Source organism: Phyllostomus discolor, chromosome 13, assembly GCF_004126475.2.
Source record: "Phyllostomus discolor isolate MPI-MPIP mPhyDis1 chromosome 13, mPhyDis1.pri.v3, whole genome shotgun sequence".
In the NCBI taxonomy this organism is placed as follows: Eukaryota; Metazoa; Chordata; class Mammalia; order Chiroptera; family Phyllostomidae; genus Phyllostomus; species Phyllostomus discolor.
In genome coordinates this window covers 49,333,674-49,357,464 of record NC_040915.2, presented here as the reverse complement: position 1 = coordinate 49,357,464, position 23,791 = coordinate 49,333,674, and the positions used below count along the sequence as shown (strand labels likewise).

At 49.3% G+C, this 23,791-nt stretch overlaps 1 protein-coding gene across 1 annotated transcript in view; it reads right to left on the bottom strand.

Moving 5' to 3' along the window:
* The window catches only part of FBXW8 (F-box and WD repeat domain containing 8), a 102,801-nt gene extending 79,953 nt beyond the window's left edge, over nucleotides 1-22,848 (bottom strand). Inside the window, 2 exon segments of the mRNA XM_028528251.2 lie at nucleotides 10,704-10,808; nucleotides 22,518-22,848. Coding sequence (XP_028384052.1) covers nucleotides 10,704-10,808; nucleotides 22,518-22,814 — 402 coding nt within the window. The 5' untranslated portion in view covers nucleotides 22,815-22,848.
* Between the last annotated feature and the right edge of the window lie 943 nt (nucleotides 22,849-23,791).

Sequence of the window (23,791 nt, the reverse complement as noted above, 5' to 3'; positions counted from 1 at the left end):
CGGGTCCTCCCAGCTGTGTCGTGAAGAGCAAGTTGCTGCGCTTCTCTGCACCCCTTTCCTCCTCTGCAATGGTGCGGGGTGGGGGCGTCGGATTCTAAAGCGTCCCTTACAACACTAAATTCTATGACCTCAGGGTCTTTGTTTCCTCTTTAAAATGTGAATAATCAGCCCTGGCTGGTGTGGCTCAGTGGGTTGAGCGTGGACCTTCCAACCAAAAGGTCGCTGGTTCGATTCCCACTCAGGGCACATGCCTGGGTTGCGGGCCAGGTCCCCAGTAGGGGGCACATGAGAGGCAGCCACACACTGATGTTTCTCTCCCTCTCTTTCTCCCTCCCTGCCCCCTCTCTCTAAAAATAAATATTTTTTTAAAAAATGTGAATAATCATACCCCCCCAACAACAGAGCTGTTGTGTAGTTCAAAGAACTCACACAGAAGTACTCCGCAAATGTAATTCCACATACGCCACATACTAACCCAGACCACTACTGAGAGCACTGCAGGACCCAAGCACCTTGCTATGAAATTATATGTTTCCCAGTAGTACTTTAAAGAAGGAAGCCATGAGCTTCCTTATGTTTTAATAAAGAACTTTTATTAAATCTGTAGTGGGTTTCTACTTGCTCCATGGCATGAGACGCTAAAATGTAATCAAGTAAAAACGAATCAGAATCCAAGAATTCAGCTTGTTTCAATCTCAAAATTTCTGATTTTCCATCACAAGCAAACTATATTCAAAATCATCGCTATCACAATACTCTATTCAACCAAGAGCAGGTCAGAGCAGTAACGACCTGCAGAACACTCCGACGGTCCACTGAAGGGCCGGCTTCCTTCACTGCGCTGTGGCTGCCCACGAGAGCACGCGGACACCAGGTGGAGTGCCACGCCACCCGAGTCACTGTCCCGGACGGCCCGGACGCTCTGTGTGGAGTTCCCAGCACCAGCAGTTAGACCAGGCGGCATGAAGAAGTGCAAGGCTTCTGTCACTTCTCTGAACCAAAGGGTCACACTGGCTCAAGTCTTCCGTGGTTTAGAAACTGAATACATAGGAGCGGCCCTGGAGATCACCTGGACCCCTCTCCCCGTCGCAGGAGGCTCCTCCCAGCACCCCTGGCCGGTGCGGGCCACGGGGGGAGAGCTGATCTCCCAAAGCAGCCGGGTTCCCTGCAGCTCTACTACAGAGTACTTCCTTCCACCGGTTAGAAAACGGGTTCCATTCCAACCAGGGCCCCGATTTTTGCCCTTTTGAAAAAATAAATCTACTCCCCCTTCCACCTGACAGCCCCTCAAATGGCTGAAGAAGGCCACCCCACTGCCCTGCAGTCATTTCTCCACGGGTCTGAACACTGCCCACTTCCTCCGACGACCTGTCAGAGGACAGTTCCCGCCCCGCCGTCTCTGAACTACCCTAGGGTTTCTGCATCTCCACGGTCCCTCTCCAAACGTGGCACCCAGGGCTAAACAGTCCCCTGAGTGTGGACTGTCGAGTGCCAGGAATGGAAGGATGTCACCAGACTCTAATTTGCTACTTTGCTTCACGGCTACTGAGCGGATGGTCCACCCAAGTTTCTGGGGTCTGTTTCATTAGACATGCAAGGCACACAAAGAGGTATAAGGAATATCACAAACACCCACGGACTCACCACCCACTTCAGACATAAACTAGTACAATACTAATGAGGTTAAGACTCCTGTGCATCTCTGGGTTCATGTCCCCTCCCCCCAACCCCATGGTAATCTCATTTTGGTGTTTATTATTCTTCAGAGTCTTTTAAAACGAATTGTAATTAAGAAAAAAAGCCCCTGTCTCTTACCTCTACAGTATTTTTAAAACTAAATTCTCAATAAACTTTCTATCCATTTTGAAGTCCAGCTCACCACACACACACACACACCCGGCCCTGCATTTCATGTCATCCTTGCATCTCCATCCTGCCGTCCTTTGCATGAGCTACTTCTCCCACACTCAGATCACCAGCAAAATACAGTCTGCGGGCCTTCACGTCTTAAGTATTAAAAAACAAACAAACAACTAACCAGGACGGGGCTGAGGACAGAGCCTGTGGCAAACCACTCTCGCGCTCCCCCCGCTCACGTGGGTCCATTAAGCAGCCCAGCCTGACGTGGCCACAGCATCAGTCACAAGTCCACGCACCCACACTGGCACCCCACACTTGCCCATCTTCGCCACGACAGCGTCAGGGAAACAGACCCTCACCCGATCACAGGCGGTCAGCGATCGAGGACGGGGTGATGACTCCGTAACGCTGGAGTTCCGGTTTTCGCTAGACAGAACACCATGGATTCATTTCTGGCATGTCTGGTCCACAGCTGAGCCTGTCCGTGACACTGGGTGGTGTCTGTCCATCTGTCTGTGCCAGAGGGAGTCTCGGCACTCGGCAATCGAGAAGCACAGAGACAAGACCGACATCGCTGTGACTGAGCCAGGCCACAGCTCAAACGGTTCCAGAGCAGAGTCCTCCTCCAACGGACCCCTGGGACGCAGGGTTAAAGAAGTGTAAGACGCAGCCAGCATTCAGGGGTTCTCAGAGGCAGAGAGTGCTAACTAAACACAGGACAATTTACTCTGATCCCGGGATACAGAGGCATTTTTGTAAAAATTTAAGACGCAAAATGCAGTAAAATGTACGAGATGTCAGTATTGATGAAAGACACACCGAGGTGCTAGGAGGTCACATAAATGTAAGTTCTGACTTCACTGCAGAGACCAACACTCCCCCAGGCACGCTCCGCAAAACAACAGGTCCTCGGGTGTTAATACATTACCTTCAATAGCCTGACACGTGTTACAAATCTCTAAGAAGGACACAGAAAAAGCTTCATTCCCCAGACTGACTTGGTTCCTGAATACTTCTTACAAGGAGTGTCTCGAAAGCCTAGTGCTCTGCGGAAGACACTCTGGAAAATTCTGAGATGGGTCACTGGCCCATCAATTAAGACATGTGTAGTGAGCTAGCTACATGCTGAGCGCTAAGACTGGCAATTCTCACCCACTTTCCACCTCGATCTGCCAAACTTACACGGATATGTTTTCATGTGAGTGACTTCCCGTGGACCAGAGGGAAATGTTTGCTCTCTGCCCTTGCAGTCAGGATGAATCCCACGAGTGGCCCCAAGTAGGGGACAACCTTCATGACTTTGCAGTCCAAAACCAGCTACGAGGCTGCATTTTGTCAGATGGGACCACTGAATCATCAGCATTTTAGGAGAATCCCAATCAGTGCTCAGTGATCACAAACCAGAAGATCCCAATTAGGTTAGACATTCTGGATAAGTTTTCACTGGGAACTGAACCGTACAAAATTTCAACCACTTTAAAATGGAGAAACTTTGGAGATTTTCAAGAAGTCTCAAATATATCAGACGTTAAAAAGTTTGGAAGCTGAAAACAGATTTGTATTATCAGCTTCAAAGAAAATGCCAGGTCGTTTTAAATGGCACAATCTGAAATTTGTACAACAGGAGTACGGGATGGAAAACTAAGAACAAACAGTTGATGTTTCGGTGCACCATCCCACCACCGACCACTGAATCACGGGGCTTATGCTGTAGAAAATGATATTCAGGATAAGGTTTAAATCCTGGATAACAAACAATAAATCTCTTTGACGGATTTATAAAAGCTAGAGGTGAGAATTACTTCCAAAAAGGGATCAGGACTGTATCCACAATTAGGTATTAAACGTAGAAATGTGCCAACAATTTCTTTAGCAAACTATAAAAGGAGGGTGCCTTTTTTTCCTTCTCTTAAAGGAGAACAAAAATTATGGGCATTAAGAATTTCTTTTAATCCTGAAGGGAAAAAAATCAACAAGAAAAGACCTAGTTAAACTTTCACGAGTAAACTGTAAAGACTCTCACCCAAATGAAATGTAATTGTTTGGATTTCTTAAGTTATATTAAATCTAGCAAGTTTACAAGCCTCGATTTTCCAAAGGCCTAGTGGTCCTTTTTTAACACACCAGGACTGGAATGGCTCTCCCGGTAAAAGCCCCACTGAGTGAGCCTCAGCTGCAAGAGTCTGCTAATAAAAGTGTCTCCAGCATTTTGCTTTATAGCACCACTGTGAATTGCAGCATTACAAAAAAAGAAAGAAAAGAAAAAGAAAAAGAAAAAAAACCCTTGGCTCAGAAATTACCTTTATTAACTCCCCTGGATTAGGGTTACCAGTGAGGCCCACGGCAGGGGGAGCGTCATTGTTCTGGTCACACTTCCATACATCAAGTCCACTTGAGGGGGAACAGACTCGTTACCTCGGCTTCCTTTCTCCCCAGTCACTCTGAAACCCACTCACGTTTGCCCTCCCCATGCCACTGATTCCGGCCGAGGTTACCAGTGACCTCCAAGTGGCCAGATCCCGTGGTCACCTCTCAGCCCTCCTCACTTGACTCAGGGCAGCGTGACCTGCTTTGATCCCTTCCTCCTGCTGGAAGACTCCCGCCCCTGCTTCCGGGGTGCCACGTACCGTGTTTTCCCATGTATAACGTGCACCCCGTTTTGTGCACATTGCACACGGGACTATTATACCCATCATTATACCACAGTATATATTCATCATGCCCATGTATAGTGTGCATCCTTATTTTTCCCTAAAAAATTTGGGCAAAAAAGTGCACATTGTACACAACAAATTATAGTACCCTGGGTTTTCTCCCCAGCTCACAGGTAACGGCTTCTCCATCTCCCCATCTCCTTGGCCTCTGATCACTGTGGTGTGCCGGGCGCAACCCCTGAACCCCTTCCTCTAGCCACACTTACTTCCCTGACAATCTCTCCCGGTTTCCTGGCTTCCAATGCCATCAGTGTGCGGACAGCCTCTAACTTTGGGTCTTGAGTGCAGAGCTGAACCCAGCGCTCACCTCCAGCCTCACAGCCAACTACTACTTCCCCCTCAACTCGCACACCCACCGTTTCCCCTTGGAGAGGGCCACCTCGTCCACCCAGGTGCTCAGGCCAAATACCTGGGAGTTCCTGCTGACTCCTCCTCCCGCCACGCCAGCCCAGGAGCAGTCCCGACTCTGCCTCATTCTGCTGGTGCGGTCCTGATCCTTACTGCCACATTCTCTCCCCTGGAGTATCTCAGTGACCTTGTAACTGGTCTCCTTGCTGCCATCCTTGTCCCACTACATCGCAGCCAAAAGGATCCCTTTCCAAATGTAAGTCAGACCCTGTCACCCCTCTGCTCGGAACACTTCGATGACTTTCCATCTCATTCAGAGTAAAAGTCCAAGTTCTGTTCACGGATTAGGTGTCTCTCCCGTTCTGACCACGTCTCCTTCTCTGACCCGCACCTGCCCACTCTCCTCCCCGGTCAGTTTCGTACTGATGCTCTAGCAAACCACCGCAGACCTCGTGGTTAAAACAATGGACATTTATTCTCCTGCAGTTCTGGAGGCCAGAAGTCTAAAGCAAGGTGTGTGGCCGCAGGGCTGCGCTCCTTCAGGAGGCTTTCATCTGTTTCCTTCGCGCTTCCAGCTCCTAACAGCTGCCTGCAGCCCTTGGCTTGTGGCCCCTCCCTCCATCCTCCAAGCCAGCAGCACCGCCTTTTCTCCCCTCTTGGCTCCCCGCTCTTCTCTCAAAGGAGCACTGTAGTTACACGGAACCCACTTGGATAATCACCCCACCGTAAGATCCTTAGCTTACATCGGCAAAGTCCTTTTACCATAAGAGGAACACACTCACGGGTTCCGAGGCTTAGGAGGTGAGCATCTCTGGGGGGACGTGGTTCAGCCTAGCACAGCCTACGCTCTGTGACCTGCCCGCTGCCCCCAAACACAGCAGCAGGTGCGCTCGGCGCAAGGCCTGTGCACCTGCTACTCACCTCTGCGGAGACCTGCACAGCGTCCTTGCTCCCTCCTTCGGGTCTTTGCTCAAAGGCCACCTTGTCTGTGAAGGTTTCCCAGGCCACCTAAAAGTGGCCCCCAGCACCACCTCTGCTGTCTGGTTTTTCTTCACTGCAGTTACCACCACAAAGGGCAGGCTTTCAGAGGGACAGGGTTTCTTCTTTATGCTTTGTTCACTGCGGTGCTCACTGTGTGGAACACTACATGGCACACAGCAGGTCCTCTGTACATAACTGAAAAGAATAAGTCAATTTGTTTTAATTCAACACTTCAATAAACTAGATTGCTTGTATTTTCAAAGGTCAGCTTCTGGCGTGTGCTGCCCTCGGGAGGCCCTGACTTTCTTATGCAAATACAATCTCTTATGCCGTGCTTTTTTTTTCTTTGAAACTTTAATATGGAAAACTTAGCAAAAACACAAAAGTAAAGCGGACAGTATAAAGAACTCCCAAGTACCCACCACTCAGCTGAAACCACCACCACTACTGGTTGGCCACTCTTGTTTCACCCAGCCCCCACCTTTCTTTCCAGAGCTCTTTGCTTTTCCACAACCCCTGTCTAGAGGGGGCAGCCACGGCAACCTGGCGGAGTAAAAGGAAACTCCTCAGGATGCTCGGGTCCCGGGCCTGCACACGACTTCTTGGGAGAGAGAGAGGTCCGGTGGAAGGTGAAAGTTAAGAACTAAGGGACCCCTGCCAGCAACAACGGTTCTTCAGAATCATTTCTGCTATGAAAATCAATTTAGCTGCACTTGGCTATGGATTCCCGCTTTTAAAGACTTCATTAAGATCTTTAACCATAAATCCTCAGCTTTTAGTTTCTCCTATTTGGACATCTGGGAAGATCGTAAGATCACATTTTTCGTGAAACCTGAAATATCATTACCCAACATACTGGCTTTAGTTCCAGAATTACTTACTTATTTAGATGACACCTACTTCCTGCTCACCAGTTTGCTCCTAAATCTCAGGTCTGTGACCTCTGCACCTCGCCTCTTTTTCTCTGTTGCTCTCTTTATGCACAATTCTCCACCTCTTGTTTGAAAAACACGACAATGTTACCTACACAGCTAAACTTCTAGAATGACACATTAGGAAATACACGTAACTAAACTGCGTGTTAAAAATGCGACTTCAGAGAGACTCATAGGTAAGGGGAGCAGATTAATGGCTGCCGTGGTCAGAGACAGGGGACAGGGAAGGAGGTGACTGTGGCTACAGGAAGGCAGCCAGACGGCCTCGCTGGTGAACGCTCCGCACCTTCACTGCGGCCACACGAATCCACACCTGCGACAACACTGCGGAGGACTACACACACACACACACACAAGAGCGTGGAAAACTGGCAAGACGTGCGCAGGCTCTGCGGCCCACACCAACGCCAGCTTCCTGGTGTTCCTATTGCTCCTCCAGAGGAGGAGGCCCAGGGAAGTGTATGCAGGGACCTCTCAGTATTATGTTTTGCAACTTCCTGTGAATTTATAATTATCTTAAGTTTTTGTTTTTGTGTTTTTTAATGAATGTTGAGCCCTGGCTGGTATGGCTCAGCGGACTGAGTGCCGGTCTGCAAACCAAAGGGTCGCTGGTTCAATTCCCAGTCGGGCACATGCCTGTTGCAGGCCAGGTCCCCAGTAGGGGGAGCGCGAGAGGCAACCACACACTGATGTTTCTCACCTTTTTCTCCCTGCCTTCCTTCCCCTCTCCCTAAAAATAAATCAATAAAATCTTTAAAAAAGTAAATGAATGCTGGTAAATACCTAAAAACCTTTACTCCTGAGAATTATTCATGCCGTAAACAACAGCACACTTACTTACCCTTCTCATAAAAACTAAACAATTGCCTATTTTTAAAATCGATAATTTTGTAACTATTACTCATTTAAAAATATCACCCCTTAAAGTGCCAGGAACCCTGTGGGCACACGTGATGAAATGACCACGACATCATAAACGGAAGATGGTAAAGCTGTTCGATGCGCTGCCCAGTGAGCAACTCAGCTTACTAAGAGACATACTGTTTCCAAGGCATTTCAGTTCGGTGCACTCCCAAGGAGGTACTAAGTCCCCGGAGGGACAACTATTGACAGCACGGAACTGGAGAGGTCAGCATCAAAAGCACGCAGGGGTCACTAACGAGGTGGGGCTTTCTGTTGGAAAGCGGAAAGCCTCACAACAACGCAGAAAGAGAGAGGGGATGCAGAAAGGCGACCAAGTCGGAGCCAAGTCAGTTCTCGAGCATCGAGCATCGTCTGTGGCATAATCAAATCTCCAAAGTCCTCCCCTCTCGGGGTTCCTTCCTGTGAGCCAGTTACCATTTTGGCCTAAGGATCTAAGCAAACAGGTTTTTCCTAAGGGCACACATACCGTGCGTGGAGCCGATTCCACACAACTGGCCCGATTTCACTAAAATCCCAAGGTGGCGCCATTAAAAGAGAGAGCGCGAGACAGAGAGTGAGCCCCTCTACAATAAAATCATAAAGCAGCAGGACGGTCCACTCAACAGAAGGACTTCTTCCCTGTTTCAAAAATAAAAACACCACGAGAAACAAATGAAAATGCTACTTATCTTTATTATGTTGTGGTTTTATTTTAACGCCTGGAAAAAAAACAAAACCAATTCTAGCAAGTACTGGCCATCCATGGTCACCTTCACGTAACAGCTCTATGATTTTGTAACGGCTCTTAGGGATTCTGTTTAAAATATTTTCTATCCTTATACATGTGCTCTAAAAGTGAGGTTTAAAAAAAAAAAAAACAAACCCAAATCCAACTGGCCAAAGAGGGAAGAATTCTGGTGGACAATCGGACCACTGTGCCGCAAATTAAACCGTTCACACCTGCAGAGTAATCTCGGCGGCACAGCCCCCCGCCCCCCCCCCCCCCCCCCGAAACGCAGCCCCATTGTGCCCAGAGGAGGATCTCCTCTTCCACGAGATCCTATCTGTCGCTGATAAACCCTCTGGATGAGAAAACCAGCAGCAGATGTGAAAACCACATGGCCCTCTACAAAGCGAGAGAGCAAAAAGCAATGTTAGAAGAAAAGATTCCTTAAACAGCAGCTCCCCATCAAGAATGAAGATTGTATCATCTAATGCTGACTCTGTGGAAAGCAGCGAGCTATCAGCCCCCGTTCCAAGACTCCGGCTCACGGGATCAGGCTGACATCCAGAAGTCGGCCTCACTCAGCTACACCCTTGTTTTCAACTCTTGGGAACAGGGCCAAGGTGTAAAGTTAGAATATAACAAATGCCGTTTGCAGGGGAAAGCAGAAGACAATGCGGGTACTCTTACTCAGTGTAACCGATAGGCTCTAAGCGCGGTTCACACTCCAGTACATTTTTACTTAGTGAATTTTAGCCTTTGAATAATTTCTTCCATAATTTCCCAAAGATTTCCACACTCTGCATCAAAAAAACACTTGCCAGCATCCCCACTGGAATGATACTGTGGCAATCAAGAATACTGAAAAATTTTTCAAATTCTTATTTAAGTGGAAAAATAAAGGTTGGGGCAAAAATATGTTTACAGTTGTGAATACATGAAACCCAGAGTTTTTTTCTTGTATTATTATTTATTAAATGTTGTATTCTTTTCCATACAAAGAACTGTAAGCCTGCTCTTGCCCCATCCTGTAATTCTGATTAAGCAAAAACACTTCATAAAGAAATAGCATAAAAGCAAAAACCCTCTCAATTGCCCTGTGTTGTGTGTGATTTCACTGAACTGCCATAGAAATAGCAAGCTCTAGACTCTCAATGTAGCTACAGTCTTCGCCACTCTCTAACTACCTGAACACTTTTAACTTCACATTCTTGGTGGCACTTGGGACTGCAGCTCTCCTGCCCCTCAGTTTTACCAAACCCTTTCTTTGGAAGCTATGGACACGCGTGTAAAATCATTCTATAATCCAGAGGTGGGAAGTGGCAACCACCAAGCAAATTCATTTTTTGGCATTTATGGACAATGGATATTCCAGTGTCCTCTGGGCAACACAGCTGTCCGTGAAAAGCCAGTGGTCAGCAATCATATACACATTTAACTTGTGAGAAATTATACACTCGTCCCCAAAAAGAAAAGAAGAGACTAATTTTAATGGCCTAACTCCTTGCCTCTCAAAACATGGCAAAGCCACACTGGCACCACCCAGTTAGAAATACAGATTACCGGGCCCCACCCTGGACCTCCTGAGCATGGATTTGCATTTTATCAAGATCCCCTGTGACTCGCGTGCACAATGAAGTTTGGCCCAGACGCTACCTCCCACCGCTCCGCCCAGCGAACATCTGCCCCAGAGCGAGCATGAGACGGGCGGCACTGGCCTGCGATTCCCTGGGGGGTCTCAGGTCTCACGTGCCTCGCACCTCGCTGAGTGGGCTGCTGGTGTTTAAAGGGTAATTTGGACTATACACCTAAAACATGACTTCACTGTTCTGTCCCCAGGTTGACCCTCGGCTCCCAGCCCGACGGGCGGCTTGAGTAAACCGAGGGCTCGTACCCTCGCGCTGAACACGGGGAGGACAGTAGCGGCTCAGGCTAGCTCAGCACAGACGCTGCACAGAGCGGTCGGCCTCAAGCACGCAGCCCCAGGCCAACCACGACTCAGGCCAAGGGGAGAACGGAGCTCCTGAGCAGACGGTCACAGGCAGACGAACACCAAGTGCCGATGTGGAACACAACTCTTATTCATTCAAGGCTGCATTCCTTCAAGGAAAGCTGCTACCCAACTCATTACTTCTTCAAAGCCGGTCACTCTGTAAGGAAATTTCTGTTACGGAGGAGCTCCCTACGCTTTAATTACATACATAGGTAAATCTGGCACATCGGTTAACGGCAGCTCACCTGCGCACACCTTCCCAGGTCTCTCCTGTCCAGGTACTGAAATATATTGATTGCCAGTTCATACGGCAGCTGGATATCAAAGAAGGGCACGTCGTCCATTTCATCCTGAGGACAGAAAGGGAAAGGAAATGAGCTCACAGTTCTGAATGTGGAAATGCAAGTATTTCCAGGCCCTTTAAACAACCAGTGACACCCTCAGGCAGCAACAGGAGAGCTATGGTGTATCCCAGGAGGAGCCAACCCTTCTCACTGTTCGGCCGAGCACACAGAACTCACTCAGCACTGGACAACCACTCTCAGTTCTCCACCGCCCCCCAAGTCCGCCCCACGTCCATGTCTGAAACCCACAAGACCGTTTCCCACCATGCTTCACAAGGAGAAGCGGTGCCATGGTACAAGCTGGGGTGTGTCAGGTATCTGGGTGGAGGTTTGGGGGGGGCCTCCTGGCTTCTAAGGAAAGGCGAGCAGCAGGCAGCCAAGAGAGCGAGCCTTGAAATCGGGGAGGCGGTCGGCCCCCTCAGGACAGCTGCTGCCACCCCACCGACCTGGAGGGGGTGAGTACCCCACAGCCACAGGAGAAATGCTGACCCGGGTCACTCAAGTGTTTTCATCAGGAGAAGGGGAATAGGGCGGCGAACATGAGCAAAAAGCAAATAAATGAAATGCTGCTCTTGAGTGGGGCGCACAGCATCCCGCCGCGGCCGCCGGAGAGGCACGAGGTTTCCTAATGCACTCGGGGGCGCACGCTGGTTAACCTGAGTGAGCCAGTGCAAACAAAGCAGTTCTTCTTCGGTGTCATTTATTAATGCAGAGAAATTAGAGCTCGTCTGCCTCTGGATAAGCAATTAGGGATGAGGTAACAGGCTTCATTTGAGAGATAAGGCTGTCACAACGATCCTGGTAGCACAAAGAAATATGAGTGTGAAACAGAAAAAAACCCCAAGCGTGCACACGCGCCCTCCACCTGCTCCCAAATCCACCTGCCACCGCTCGCTCTGGAGTCTGCGTCTGCAGAGCTCTGCCAAGCCGCGCTCTCTGTCCCAACAGAAATTGCTTAATAAAATTCATCTTTAATAAGCTTTGACTGACATCAGTGACTTTCTGGTTGCAAACAAATTACTAATTCATCACTCAAACACAACACTCATTTATGGAAAGGGTGAAGTCTCAAAACTAAAATAGTCTCAGCATTTTTAAGGGAGTGTGAGCACCACTTTAAACCCTACCAAGACTCAAGGCACAGATTTTTCTGGAATCATGGTTTCCATTCATCTAGGAGTCTCGGGGCTAAAAGATAATCCAGGGCACAAGAAGGAAATGTATTTAACTACAAAAACAGTGCGAGTTAAGTGTGAGGGCCAAAAAGGACCTCTAGGGGGGAAAAGAATAAGAGATGACAGCTCGTTGTGGGCAAAGAAGGAACAGAATGTTAAATCAAGAGAGAAATGTTGGCTGTACAGGGGGGAACAGGGGGAAATCTGCACGTGTAACTGGAAGACAAAGGGGTCCTTGCCTAAAACAACAGTGGGGAGTCATCGGTCTAACGTCGGGCTCCGCACCCTCCCACAACTAATTGGCTTCACTCGCCAAGGAAATGCGGCATCACTCTCTCTAGCCCAGATGCACTTGAGACCCCTCAACACGACCCTGGAGGCCGTCACAGGCGATGGGGGAAGGGGGTCCCAACGAGGCGAGACTATCCTCTGCAAGCTCATGCTTCCTCCTTCAGATTCTCTGAGCACAGTGAGATGGAGAAGCCCACCTCGCCTATTCACAGAAGCAGCAAGAGAAAAGTGCTCCCTATCCCCAAACAAGCGGAATAAAGGCGAAGGAAAGCCTGGGCTCGCACAAACTGAACTTAGCTTTTCGCTGCTAAGAAGCCTGCCAAGCCCGGTTCTCTTCCGCCGGGCGCCCCAGGACTTACTCGCTGTAAACCGGAGTCGGGACCTGACGCTGCTGTGAGCTGCTGTGAAGAAGCAGGAGAAGTCGCCTATTCTGGTGTGGGAAAGTCGCAGTTCCGGGGGCGGCAGCCTTCCGTCCCTTGCCTATCCGGGGGACCAATTCTCCCGTCTCACCCTGGAAAACAGCGCCCCTGCCTCAGTGGACCCCAACCCTGCCACCGTCCCCTGTGATCCCGACCACCGAGATCTCGGGGCGCGGCCCAGCACAGGAGTTCGCAGCTGAGATTCACACTGAGGACGCTGGCTCTCCCACCTGACTAGCCCCAAGGCCAGGCTACACGCACCTAAGCCTCAGCTTCCTCAACTGCAAAACAGACGTGACTCCCCTACGAACGAACAGGCATGTCATCGAACAGAAAATGCGACACAACAGGGCAGAGCCGACACAGGTGCCGGGGCTGAGCATGTGATCACAGAGGGCTCACACTGCCACTTTCTCTCCTTCGGTGGCACTCCAGCCCCTTTCCCTTGGACACGTGTTTGTTGACTAGGCTGCCCTTCCACGCGACTCCCACGCTGCCTTGCTGTTCACCCAGAACCGCCTCCCCAGTCCTGCTACAAGCAGCTACTCGGTGGGGACGGTGGGACGGGGGTGGCACAGCAGAGGCGAGGTCATCCAGGGCTCTGACACTGAGTCTGCCCACACAACAGGTCTTTCCCGAGAGGCTTCCTAGAAAGAATTGTTGATTTTAGCCCTGGCTGGTGTGGCTCAGGGGACTGAGTGCCAGCCTGAGAAGGGTCACCAGTTCAGTTCCCAGTGGGTTGCAGGCCTGGCCCCCAGTAGGAGGCGCATGGCAGGCAACCACACACTGATGTTTCTCTCCCTCTTTCTCCCTCCCTTCCCCTCTCTAAAAATAATAAGTAAAAACCCTTTAAAAATAACTAAGTAAAAAGAATTGTCTATTTTTTTAAATTTTAATCATTGTTCAAGTACAGTTTTCTCCCCCCTACTCCCATAGAATTGTCTATTTTAAAGGTTGTACCATAGTAATAACTACAGAAGGATACACTCTCATGCACAGCAGCTGAAAGGGGCGCAGCCACCCGGGTGCCCGTGACCGTCGGGGGGTTACGGCTGCCGCACCCCCAGAAGGGGAGAGGTGCCACGCCGCTCTGTTAACGCACCAGTGGCTCTGGACCATTTATTAGTTCTGAAGGGCGACAGCTGCTTCGAAGCTTTGATTAAAATTATGTAAACACCAACATTACAAAATCAAACTTTAAAAAAAAAAATCACTGGGCTCTTCAAATTATAAATAATGGTCAACCTCCAAAAAGATCGAGACCCAGGTTTTTACGTCAACAACCTTCCCTGCAGCCGCCAGGGTCAGGGAACCGCAGGAAAAAGGGGAACAGATACACTAAAGGAGGGTCTATGTTTTAAGACACGGGCAGACCCACAGGTCAGGAGGCCAAATGCTGAAGTTTCGTGTGGAGCACTTTCCGTCTTTTTGGCCAGACCGTCCATCAGTGGCCCCTGCAGTGGACGCTGCAGCAGGCCACTAGTGTCGCCTCCCTGGCCCCATGACACGCCTTCCTCGGGCGCCCAGAATGCTGCCCGCTGCGGGCTCACAGCTGAGTCCCCCCTCTGGCACTGTCCTGGGCCCAGCGAGCGGCCTCATCCTCCGAGGCTGCGTCCCCTCCCGGAGGGCAGTCCACACCCAGTAACTCGCCGGTGCCTAGACGCCACGGCCTGGCCCCCTTGCCTCCGTTCGGGGCCTCTCAGAAAGGCCAAGCCACCACCTGCTCGTAAACCTCCATCTCGGAGCCCACTTCACGAAAGATCCAACCTCCATTCCCTCGAGGCGACAGACACATCCACAACAGTAACTGTGCGCAGCAGGTTCCCAAGGGGTGTCCTGCGCAGCTCCGGGAACATTAGGTGACGCGCTTCCCTCTCCGCCGCTCACGGAGACGTAAGGCGCGCAGGCAAAGCAGTCACATCACCGTGCCGCAAAAATCCCCAAACAAAACACTGGAGCAGCTTCAAGGGTAAGCCAATCATTCATAAACTTCGCTTTGTTATCATGGTAATGTATCACGTGGGAAACACCTCACTAAAAACTGAAGTTATGAGCACGCTGGACCTTGTGGTTGGAAATGCAACTCTTTCGTAGGCACGCGTGACTGGAGGGAAGTCAGAGCCACGTCCCGGACAGGAGCTCGGCCCCGTCACCGTGTTCGCCCGAACGGCAGCGGCAGTGTCTGAAGCACTGGCCTCGGTACTTCCCACGGCTCATGAATGTGAGTGAGAAATGTTACTTCCCACCAAGGTGTGGAGCAATGCCTTGTAGCGTAAAAGGTGCTACCGGACTTCCACCCAGGCTGCCGCGGGGCCCCGCCGTCCGAGAAGGTGCGGGCCACGCTGACCACGTCTCTGCTGTACTGGCTTAAGAGCACAGAAGTCCACGAGATGACATTTCAGAAGAAAAGATATTCCACAAGAAAGAGATTAAAGACACCGGAAATACTACTACAGGGAAACTTGGTCACGCTATAAAAATGCCAATGTGATGAAAATGTTTAGAGAGAATAATTTCACGGTAATAGCCCAAGCAAAGGAGGAAGAGCCAAATTTATGATACAGAAGACCAATAAATTCAAAATGCTAACATTTTTAAAACTTAAGGAAAAACACCTTTTTAGTAATATATTGTACAAGGTGACTTTTAGCTCCTTAATAGCGTAGGGATGTGTTCTCTCCCTCTGCTCGTGACTCCTGTCCCGTGTTACACGTCAGAATGATCTGTGGAGTTACAAAACTGCCCACGGTCTCTCAGACCTTGGCCCCAAATTTCCGAGGGTGGGCTCAAGCATCTCTTCCTCAGGGACCCTCACACATACTAACAGTTGAGAATCCCAACCCTAAATTATAGACAGATATAAAAATCAATTCTTTCTCAACCAAGACAAAAAAAAAAAAAAAACAAAGAAAGAAAAGAAAACCCACAAAGGGGTCAAGTTACTTTGTTAATTCAAAGTCAGTGAATACTAGATTTTCCCAAAGTCTACTGGACTTACTCCAAAAATGCTAAGAGAAATTGCAAACAGATCCCTCCCGAGGGAGGCTGATTTGTACTCCTATGTGCTAATGTAAGACTAATTCTGTAAATGGATTGGTTTTGTGCCTTACTGTTAGAAATTCAATCTGGCTTCTCTTGTTTAGTAGAAGAAGGGATAATTACTCAGAGCCAAACCAGTAAAAAGTGAAGCAACTGACTTCGGTTTGGTTCCCAGTGTATATCTCCAGGGCAAACAGAACACTCAAGACCTCTCTAGGTGGTGTTTAAGAGACTGAGAAAAGCACCTCAAGTTCAAACAATAGACATTTAATAACATTTCTGCTCAATCTGTGACTGAAAGGAGACTGTTTTCTACAGGAATTTATCTCAGCCTCCCAGATACTGCAAAACCTGCATTGGGCACAGCCACAGGATCTCAAGCAGAGGTGACGAGTCCCAGACGAGTGCCGCGTCTTCTTTAAAGGAGAAGAAGTTGGATGGGGGCAGGGAGCGGGGCAAGGGGGCGCCTGAAACACTGTCAGACTAAATAGGCATTCATTTATTTATGCAATCCCAAATTTGTCCCAAAATTCATGTTGCTTTTTTTTTAATAGAAAGCAGGAGCTCCTGAACAATGACATTACAAGAGATTTTTCTTTTTTCTATACTTCCGAATTATTCTACATCTTTTTACAATGAGCATGTGAATGTGATCGTTTCACTGACAAAGAGAAGCAATACATGTTTTTTTTTTAGATAAGTTGTCTTATGTTCAAATCACTATCCAAATTCAGGGCCATGGCACTGTGGGGGAGGGGGAGGGAAAGGGAAAGTACTGTTAACAAGTGTATGAGAAGTGAGGTCTACACTCAAAGAGCTAAAATCTTTTACAAAGATAAGTCGTGTCCTGGCTGGTGTGGTTCAATGGATTGAGTGCCGGCCTGTGAACCAAAAGGTCACTGGTTTGATTCCCAGTCGGGGCACATGCCTGGGTTGCAGGCCAGGTCACCCATTTGGGGGCATGTGAGAAGCAACCACACATTGATGCTTCTCTCCCTCTCTTTCTCCTTCCTTTCCATTCTCTAAAAATAAATAAATAAAATCTTAAAAAAAAGATTAAGTCGTCATTCATGTAAAATAGAATAAAATCAGGAAATACAAAAGGCAACATAAATGGACCCCTCAGGTACTCCAAAGTTCATTAGTAAGTCAGCTATTTAGAACTTAGGAATCATTTTTCCAGAGAAACAATGTTGTGCAGAATGGCTAAGCTCCCAAACAGCCCACAGCAGGCCTATTTATCTCTGAACGCTTAACCTGATCCCCGTGCCCAGCTATGACAGAGAGCAAGAGGCACTCAATACATTTCTGTTGATTGCGTGTGTGGATGCTATAACTGAACTGCAACACTACAGACTCTAACCAGAATAGTGCCTTATACACAGTAGGTGCACAATAAATGTCTATGGGATTTATCACTTTTGTATGGGCTTCCCAACTTTCATTCGCCACCTACTGGTATAACTCCCCTAAGCCCTCTAGCAAGGGATGGGGGCCAAAAACGCCAATCTAAAGGACTGGGGAAGCAAGTGCTGGGGCATCCCAGGAGGCGGGGCCCACTGAGGAGTGCAGGAGCAGGCAGAGGGGGCGGGGCCTCTGCTTCCGGAGCTCCCTGTTAGTCTAAGCTGGGATGGGAGGTCTGAGATCCAGGAAGGAGAGGTCAGAGGGAGGAGGGGCTCCCTCATCAGAACTTGGGTCTAAGTATGGGTATGGGATTTGTTTGTGGAAAGAGTAAACAGTTTCATGTCAAAGGTCTCAAGTTCTCCAAGCACATTTCTACCAACAGGATGGGCTGTGTAATTTGTGAAAGCCATTGTAAAACAAAAACGTGGAGCCCCTTGTTTAAAATGATTAAAAATTTCAAGATGGCAACAACACAGCATCAAACCAAGCACAGGCCCCTTCTGACCCTGGGGCGCTGTGTGATCACACCGACCCATGAAGCCAGCTGGCCCTGGTGGCCACAGAACCTCCGCACTCAGGCTCTGTGCCTAGAAGCCCTCCCCCCAGGTCCCCGGAACACCCACTCCTTCCTCTCCCGGAAATGCCACCTTTCCCAGGAAGGCCTTCCGGGACAGCACTTTTTAAAATCACAGCCCTTCACAAACTCATGCACACTGTATCCCTTCTAGCTGCTTTACCTTTCCCGAGACCACTTCATGTCTGACAATTATTTGTTGATTTTCTCTTCTCTTCTTCCCTGCCACGTAAGTTCTATAAAGGCACAGATTTTTTTTCCCATCTTGCTTGCTGCCATATCCTCAGTGCCTAGAAGAGCGCCTGGCACTAAGAAGCCACTCAGTGAATATTTAGGAATGAACAAACGAAGCCCAAACTGCTTCAGTCAGTGGAAACTTCCAACAAAGAGATGACTTCAGTTACTAGCTGTTCTAGGATACACAGGGCCTGTTTCAAAATGTGCCTAAGCAGAGACCCCCTGCTCATTCATAGCAGGAAAAAAACAAATAAATGGCACTCACAACAGAACTTTTTAGATGGAGAAACGGAGAAGGAAGAGAACTCTGGGCTGGAGGGATCAGGGAAGAGTTAACATAGGGGAGAAAATTCAACTTGAGCCTTACAAGGAAGGCAAAGAAGAAGGGAAGTCTCTCCAGGGACAACGCACAAGTTCACACTGGATTCCACCTGCCTTCTCATTTCACACTAGAACGTTTCCTTGTTTCTGATTCACACACAGAGGTCAAGCCGTCAGGCCGATCTTGCTGACAACACAGAGGGAGGCTCGGATGAACTAAATGCTGGCATGGTGAGCAGTAAATATAGGCCGGCAGCATTAGAACTTTATCAGGCCGAAAATCCCACATCGTAACTTGCAGAATGCTCTGAATGTTCCCAGGGGTTCCAACAACCGTCAGGCCTGTTTACAAGATTCCTGCTGGAAGCAGCAATCCTGCCCACGTTGCTCCACCTCGACAACTGCAGCTGGGCTCCGACTGCACGAAGTCCCACAGGTGAAAATACAAGAGTAAGATGACAGACCCTGCCCTCCGGGTTCCCAGTACAAGACTCGGGGAAAATAGAGGCTTATCAGTGATAACTCTTAGCAAGAGGAAGTGAAATGAACTCTTGCATAATCCTAATAATAACAGCACCAGCTTAAATTTACTGGTCGCTGACTATACACCAGGCTTGGTGCTAAGAAAGTCCCATGTCATTCTTATTCATTACCTCGTCACAAAATAGGTACTAGCATCACCTCATCTGGCAAGCAAGGCAGAGGGCGTTAATTCACCCACGGTCAAAAAGCTAGTCAGCAGCAGAGGCTGAATTTGAACTCAGGCCTGCCTGACCCTGGAGCCGGGACTCAGAACCAGGGCTATCCTGCCCCATTAATGTAATCCTTTCAGCTAGAAGAGGCGAGACTGTAGGCTTCCGAGGCCAGGAAGTGTCTATTCTGTTTACTGTTGATTCCCCAGCACCCGGCTGATCAAAACATGTATGTTGGATGATAGAAAACACATACATTAACCATAGTTTGGTATTGCATAAAACACCCACTTAAAGTGGGCATCTCTTCCCCTGGCTGGTGTGGCTCAGTGGGTTGGGGAATCATCCTACAAACCAAAGGGTCACTGGCTTGTTTTCTGGTCACGGCACATGCCTGGATAGCAGGCCACTGGGGGCGTGCAGGAGGCGACGGATTAATGCTTCTCTCTCACGTCATTGTTTCTCCCCCTCCCTTCCCCTCTAACAATAAATAAAAATCTTTTTTTTAAGTTGGCATCTCTTGTATCCACTGTCCAGAACCCATTCCCTCTGCTTTCAGGAAACCACCCCACTCTCACTCTCCGTCCGCATGGTTCAGTCTCCCACGTAAAGCTCGCTATACACGAGAACCCAGACACGAGAGAGCACGTGCTGTACGTATCTACTTACGTAGTTCAAAAGCAGACAAAGGAAAACGGCGTCAGGAGTCGGGTGAGTGGTGACCCGTGGCATATGCCTCACTGTGAACCAGCACATGCAAGGGTTCCGACAGGCTGGTGATACTGTTCTCTGATCTGGGTGCTGTTTACACAGACACGCACGCCTGAAAATCCATCGTGCTGTACATTTAAGATTCGTACTCTTCAGTACAGAGTTTGATTTTTCTAAGAAACTTCAGAAGTGGAAAACCAAGGACAACCGGGTGCCCATGTTTCACAAACAGAGTTAGGTATTTTTCTTAGGGGATATCAGACAGACAAATTCTACACTTCAATATTCAACACGATAAAAAGAACAATAGCCACTATGAAACAAATCGTTACGGAAGCAGGGCCAGAATCTGGGAAAAGGGCACGACAGAACACCTGATGAACAAGGGAAACGAGGCCCATAGAGCAACCCCGAGCCGCCTCCGCTCACCTGCATCGCCAGCCTGGCCCTCGTGGGCTTGGAGGCTTACAACCAATGAATTACGAATCCGAGCCTTTTCTATAAAGGTTACCATTTCTCAGACTTAAGATATCGGGTTTACTGCCCCTTAAAAAAAAAGAAAAAGAAATCAATTACCTCCCTAATGCTCATCTGTCCAATGGGGTTAATAGTGGCCACTGGAGAGGGCTGCTGGGAGAACTGAAGAAGATAATGATGTCCCTAAGCCTGTGAGACAGTACCGAGGAGACAGCATGGAAGCACGCACAATGAGTTACTGCTTTATTTATAGCAGCGTTACTGATGATTGCAAAATACTAGCAATAAAAGCAGAGGTGTCTCCAAAGTAGGCTGCTGCCCATAGTGGAGCAGCGCCCAACGTGGTGATTCTGAAGGAGACAGAGGTCACAGGCGCACACTCCAGGAAGGCTTCTACTACCTACCTGCGCAACTGAGATTCTGGTGTGCCCCAGGAATCGTCCGGCAGGCAGGCCCCTCCCACTTTTAGAACACTTCATTTAGGACTCCACTATTCTGGCATAAAGCCTACCTCTCACGAGTGATAGGGCTGGGGAGCCTTGAGAGTCAGGCCCTCCAGCCAAAGGAACTTGTGCAGTAGCAAGTATCTCAGACTTGCCCGATCATCCTGGCCACCAGGTTTCCCGATGCCTCCTCCAGGGAGTGAGGCAGCAGGTCTGGGGAAGGGCCAGAACCTATATATTATTTTAAAGATTTATTTTTAGAGAGAGGGAAAAAGAGGGAGAAAAAGAGAGAGAGAAACAAAGATGTGTGAGAGATACATCTATTGGTTGCCCCTCTCACATGCCCCCAACTGGGGGCCTGGCCCACAACCCAGGCATGTGCCCTGACTGGGAACTGAACTGGTGACCCTTTGGTTCACAGGCTGGCACTCAATCCACTGAGCCACACCAGCCAGGGCGAACCTCTACTTTAATACAGCTTAAGGTCATTCTTATGCCAAGTCAGTTGTGGAAAACCTGGTGAAATGTCGAACCCAACAGACCTGCATCCAAATTCAATCCCTAGAATTTATCAGCTGGTTAGGCCAAGGCCAATAACAGAAAACCTCTTTGAGTTTCCTTCATTTTAAAAGACCGATAAGCCTAGTGCCCAGGGTTGTTGTGAAGCCCCCAGACACTGCCGCCTTCAGTGGGGAGGATTTCAGGCCCCACCTCTGCCTTTGTCCTAATAGCCCACCTGCCTGTTTATTTCTGCTCCCACGGGCTGGCCTTGCCTCGGCCTACAAATCCACTTCCATGGGAACACCTTCGGCACAGATCTGGACCGGTCTGAGCACCTGATCAGGAGGTGCTCGGCCACCTTCCCAAGGCACTGATTCTATTTTCACACCTGCCAGGCTTCTTCAGGGATGACCCACTTTTTACAGCAGCAGGCGCGATGCCAGCATACATTTTCATATGTATAAGAATTGTCCCATTAAACGACATTTCTAACATACACAAGAAAAGGTTATACCGAACATGAGAGATAAAGCAGGGCACAAAGCCAGACATGTGGTAAAAAACAGAGCTATTATATTATTAGAATAGAGCTACATAATATGTAAAATACTGAGCCACCACTCATCAAAACCACCTGCCAATAACAGAAGTACTCCCGCCCAATTGAGAAGTTGTAAAAGCCCAACTTAAAATGCACAATTAAACCTGCTGTCTTGTTCTCTTAACCATGGATACGTTTCAAGGTGAGCTTACTTGTCTCAACTGTGTAAAGGAGGCCTTTTTTTTATTTTTGGTGGGGACGGGTAGGGGGGAGGTTCGGAGAACATAAGGATTCTCATCTTCTTCCAGATTTGCCAAGAGGTCCTCGCCCCACAAAATGATAAGAACCTCCATACTGATAGTACCCAAGGATTCTACTTTGTTTCTGGTTTCATTATTATTGAGGGAATACACTCACGGTCAGAAAAGCTTCAATAGTACAACCAGTACATAGAGACAAGTTAAAATTCCTTCCTAACCGTGTCCTGGGTCCTCCTCCCCAAAGGCAACCTTGTTAAAAGTTTAGGAATCCTTCCGGGGCAAGATTTCTCACTCTTACACTAACTGACGTCTTGGGCCAGATAATTTGTGTGGGGCGCGCCGTCCTGTGCGTTGCAGAATGTACACGAGCATCCCTGGCCTCGTCTCCTAGCAACGCGCCCCGCTCCCCGTGGTGGCGTCCAAAACTGTCTGCAAACACTGCCAAATGGGGGACAAAGTCCCCGCAGTTGGGAACCACTACTTGACACTCCAAGCATGCACGGAAGTTGTGTTCCCTCACTTGCTTTTCTCCCCACATTGGTGACACAGAGTTACTTTCCAACTCACTGGGAGGTTGGTACCGGGGGCGGGGGCTGGCCCTGGCCTCGGCAGGACGCGATGGCCACTCACCAGGTCGCGGATGAGCTGGTCCACCAGCTGCTCCCCGCCCCCGGCGCCCTCACGGGCTAGAGGGGAGCGAGAACGGCCCGCCGAGTCCGGCCTCTCCGCCCGGGTGGCACGCGCCGCCGGGGGTCGCCCCGCGCCCTCCAGGAGGTCCTGGGCCAGCGCCAGGTACCCCGAGGCCTGCTCCCCGTGCACGGGGGCCACCTCGGGCCGCCGTGGCCGCCGCCGCTTCCTCAGCGCCTGGGCCTGTGCCAGCTCCTCCTGCCAGCGCCGGCGGAACTCGTCCAGACCGTGGTCGTCCATGGCCCGCGGCCCGCGGCCCGTGGCCCGCGCCCCGCGCCCTCCTCGGCTCTGCCGGTGCCACGGGACGGTCCCTCCGCGGGAAGTGTCCGCTGCGGCGGAAACCAGAGCCGCGGCCGCACTCGGGTTCCGGGTCGGCGGCCCCGCCCCCGGCGCGCCCCGAGTGCCGTCCCGGGCACCAGTAGCTTTTGGGGCCCCAAGTTGAAAAGAAAGAGGTATATAGTCGCAGTCCACCTTCAAATGCTCTGCAGTTCCTGCTGTTGCCTTCTCAGAGTCTTTCTCCCCACCTTGACCTGGGTAACTCTATGCATCTTTCATATCTTAGCTCATACATTATTTAGTCTCCCAGACCCCGCCAGGCCCTCCAAAAATATCAGGTCTCCATTATTCATTCTTACAGCATCCCATCCTTATTGTAGCACAGAATACAGCTTGTAATATTATATCTGTCTGATTGTTTATTAACATCTCCCTTCCCCACTGGACTGTTAAGTTCTTAGCTTGGAGGTTGGTGATTGGTACGCACTCAAATATTTACTGAATAAATAACCCCTTAATATGGGAACCATTGTCCCTCACGTTACAGATAAAGAAACTAAGCCAAAAATCACACAGCTGGTAATTTGCACACCACCATTTCTAAGTTTGTTTGTTTGTTTTTTTAACCCCACGTCTGACCTGTTAATGATTAAATCACACAGCCTACCTGGCTAAGCCAGCTAGAAACCACTTGGCTGCCTCTGGTTACCATGTTTTATTTTGTCAATTCAGTGATATTAACAGTGTGATTATTAATAGTCAGTGCTCCAGGGCCAGACAGACCTAGGTGAGACTCCCAGGGCCCTCATTTATTCACCTCCCCTTTGTTCCAGCAATTCCATTTCTAGGAATTTATCCCAAAAGAAGAAAGTTGAGAAGAGTTCAAAGGATCCCTTCAAGAATGTTCACAGAGGCACTGTTTATAGTACTGAAAGTCAGAG